The sequence below is a fragment of the Pygoscelis adeliae genome, unplaced genomic scaffold (genome assembly GCF_000699105.1).
Source record: "Pygoscelis adeliae isolate BGI_AS28 unplaced genomic scaffold, ASM69910v1 Scaffold154, whole genome shotgun sequence".
NCBI lineage: Eukaryota > Metazoa > Chordata > Aves > Sphenisciformes > Spheniscidae > Pygoscelis > Pygoscelis adeliae.
The window spans coordinates 5,726,136-5,728,987 of NW_008825113.1; the positions used below are offsets into that span (position 1 = coordinate 5,726,136).

At 44.2% G+C, this 2,852-nt stretch overlaps 1 protein-coding gene across 2 annotated transcripts in view; it reads left to right on the plus strand.

The window, feature by feature from the left end:
- The window catches only part of PDE9A (phosphodiesterase 9A), a 48,863-nt gene that overhangs the window by 31,321 nt on the left and 14,690 nt on the right, over positions 1 to 2,852 (plus strand). For both annotated transcript variants that reach the window (XM_009327992.1, XM_009327993.1), the window contains 2 exons: positions 221 to 302; positions 2,639 to 2,713. In XM_009327992.1, coding sequence (XP_009326267.1) covers positions 221 to 302; positions 2,639 to 2,713 — 157 coding nt within the window. The remainder of the gene's footprint in view (positions 1 to 220; positions 303 to 2,638; positions 2,714 to 2,852) is intronic.

Here is a 2,852-nt window from a genome sequence, read left to right on the forward strand (position 1 = left end):
TAGATGGAGAATGGGCGACAGGAGTGTTGCACAAGGAGAGAAAATCCTAAAGAGGATCACACTTTTAAAACATTTGAGCAACACCACATTAGAAAGGAGAGATTGAGGAGTGGGGTAATTCTCTGAGTGATGCCTACCGAGAGACCAGAGTACTTCTGGCATTTTCTGAGGCACTGTGTTTCTGTTCCCACAATGTTAAGAGCTGAATATTTCATTTCAGGACGAACTGTCCCTGCAAGTACAGCTTTTTGGATGAAAACAAGAGGCCGACTCCCCGGCGGGATGTACCATCCTACCCAAAGGTACCACGCAATGCTTGCTCTTCCCAGAATCCTACCACGTGCTTGCCACCCTGACAAGTGCTGGTTTACAATGCATGACTCCCTAGCCATCTACCTCCTAGTTATTCTAAACCCAGGGCCTGATCCAAAATCCCTGGAAGCTGATGGAAAAAGCTGTCATTGCCTGCGGTGACTTAAAGTTGGATCCTCAGTAGTCTTTAATACTTGAAAGTTCATTAGTGTTTGAAATGTTAGTGAACATTTTGCATTTGTCAACATTTAACGCTCTTTTGTCTAATTATATTTGTTTATTCTCCATGCTCGTAGCAAACAATCAAAAATAGCCTATAATGTTGTACTCTAATTGAAAATAGTGCTGCTGCCTGTTTTCTCCTAATGGATTATTTTTTAATTTAAAAAGTAATTTATGGAGATGCTTCACCTAGGGAAACAGAGAAAATGACACATTGGATTCTCTCCAGAATGATTCATTGTCCCTGTGAAAATGAGTTAGTGTATTTGCTAGAGAAAACAGTAATGCTTGAAGAAAAACGTCTGCTGGGCAAGTACAAGTACAAATCCACAGTGATGAATGAGGCTGAAACCATGAAGCACATAGGATCTTTGGTCCTAGCACCGACAGTCTTTGCCCACAGGAATTACTCAAAGCTACCAGGTTTTGTCTGCTCAGTGCCCGGCTCACACCTTGACAAAACACCAGCTCACACACGTGCAAATCATAGTTTAACAGAGGGCATTTGCCTGCACACATCACAGCTGGCTGAGCCGCTCTCAAGTTCACGCGGTCCGGTGTGATGCAGGTGTATGATATGGACATGCATCCTGGCATATTTGTCTTCAGGGCCTTACAGAGCAACAAATTATAAGTTCTGCTGTTTATTCTGCTCTGCCTAGCAAAAGTGACCTCTAGGTCTCTGAAGCAGACATCAAGAGATTTACATTTCTTTTAATTAACCTTTGCCCAAGAGGCTTGTGCTCCTGACACTAACACGTTTTTGCAAAACGTATCAGTTCTAAAAGTTATTTTTTCCCTTGATAAGTATATATGTCAGCTCAACCTTTGATCTACTGCTATGATATTAGGATCCTGAATTAACAAGTGCAACAAAGAGTTGTACTGACTGCAGAGTAAACTGGTAGTCTGTGTTGTCCCTAGACCAAAGCTCGTCGGAGTTTTGGTTTCAGAAGTTTGGGTTCTGTTTGACAGATTTGCAAAATCTGTTATCAGTTGTCAAGTGCTGGATTTGTCCAATGTCAGTGAGGCTAGGAAGTGATGAGGACACTGAAAGAAGATGTCATTGCAACACTGTTATCAAATAACAAATCTGTACTGCTAATTCACGGATTTCTTGCAGAACATCATGTTAAATGTACATTATATAGGCAAATGCAAAAATCATTGCCTTCTCCAGAAGGAAAATTAATCTTCAGTGTTATTCTTCTTTGGATTAAGTATCAATAATTTGATGGCTCTGAAAATTTCATTCACCTGCTCAGTACAGTAAGCCCAAACTAATTAGAGACAGCCATGGTAAATGGGCCAATTAAAGCTACAAGGGTTTTGTGTCCCAGAAAGACTCTGATCAATAGTCTCAAAAATAGAATTCGGTAGAGTCCAGATCTCCCCTGGTCTTTTAACCCTCCACATTCCTTTTTTTTTATTTTGTATACAAATCATAACTGGCCAATGAGCTTGATTTTGTTTAAAGCCTCTGAGCATAATGATAAAAAATCATTTGAATCTGGCAGGCTAACAACCAATTGGGAAATGTGGGCATTCTTGAAAAAATACTCAAAATGAGAGCATAAATCATCTGAAAGTAAATATATCATACCCACCAGCTAATTTAACACTATAAGCATAGACACTTCACAGCATCCAGCCACGACTGGCTGCACTGAGTCTGCAGGCAGCAAAACCAGTGCAGCCAGGGATGGATCTGTGCCCTGCGCCCCTTACATCCCCTTGCTGGATCTGCCCACAACCCCGTCCATAACACCTCCGCTCCCCTCCCTTTTCTCCCAAACCCTCCACCTCCCTGCTCCATAAGGATCTCCACCGATCAGTGGACTGCCAGCTGGTGCCGTGGCAGGCAGCGAGCTGCCTGGGGGCTTGCTGCCTGCCAGGCGTGGGCATCCTGGTGTGACCATGAGCAGCCGGTGGGGAGGGAAAGAAGAGCTGGGCAGGCAGAGGGAGAGCTCCGTGGCTCTATCCTTGGGAAATACAGCTAAACTCCGCATGAATGGGACCCCAGGAGTCCCAGGGGCATGCTGACGGCAGGTCCCACACCAGGGCAGGAGACCCTCACTGACACCGGCTGCCATTTTGTCTGCAGTACATGCTGTCCCAGGAGACCATAGAAGCGCTTCGGAAACCAACCTTTGACGTCTGGCTGTGGGAGCCCAACGAGGTAAGGATACCATGTTAGCTGGGTTAGCACTCTTTCTGAGAGCCAACAAGGCCAGAAAAGCCCTTTGAGATGGTCTGCAGGGCTTTTGCCCTTTTCTGCCCCTTAATCTCTATATTTTTTTTATTTTCATGTCACACCA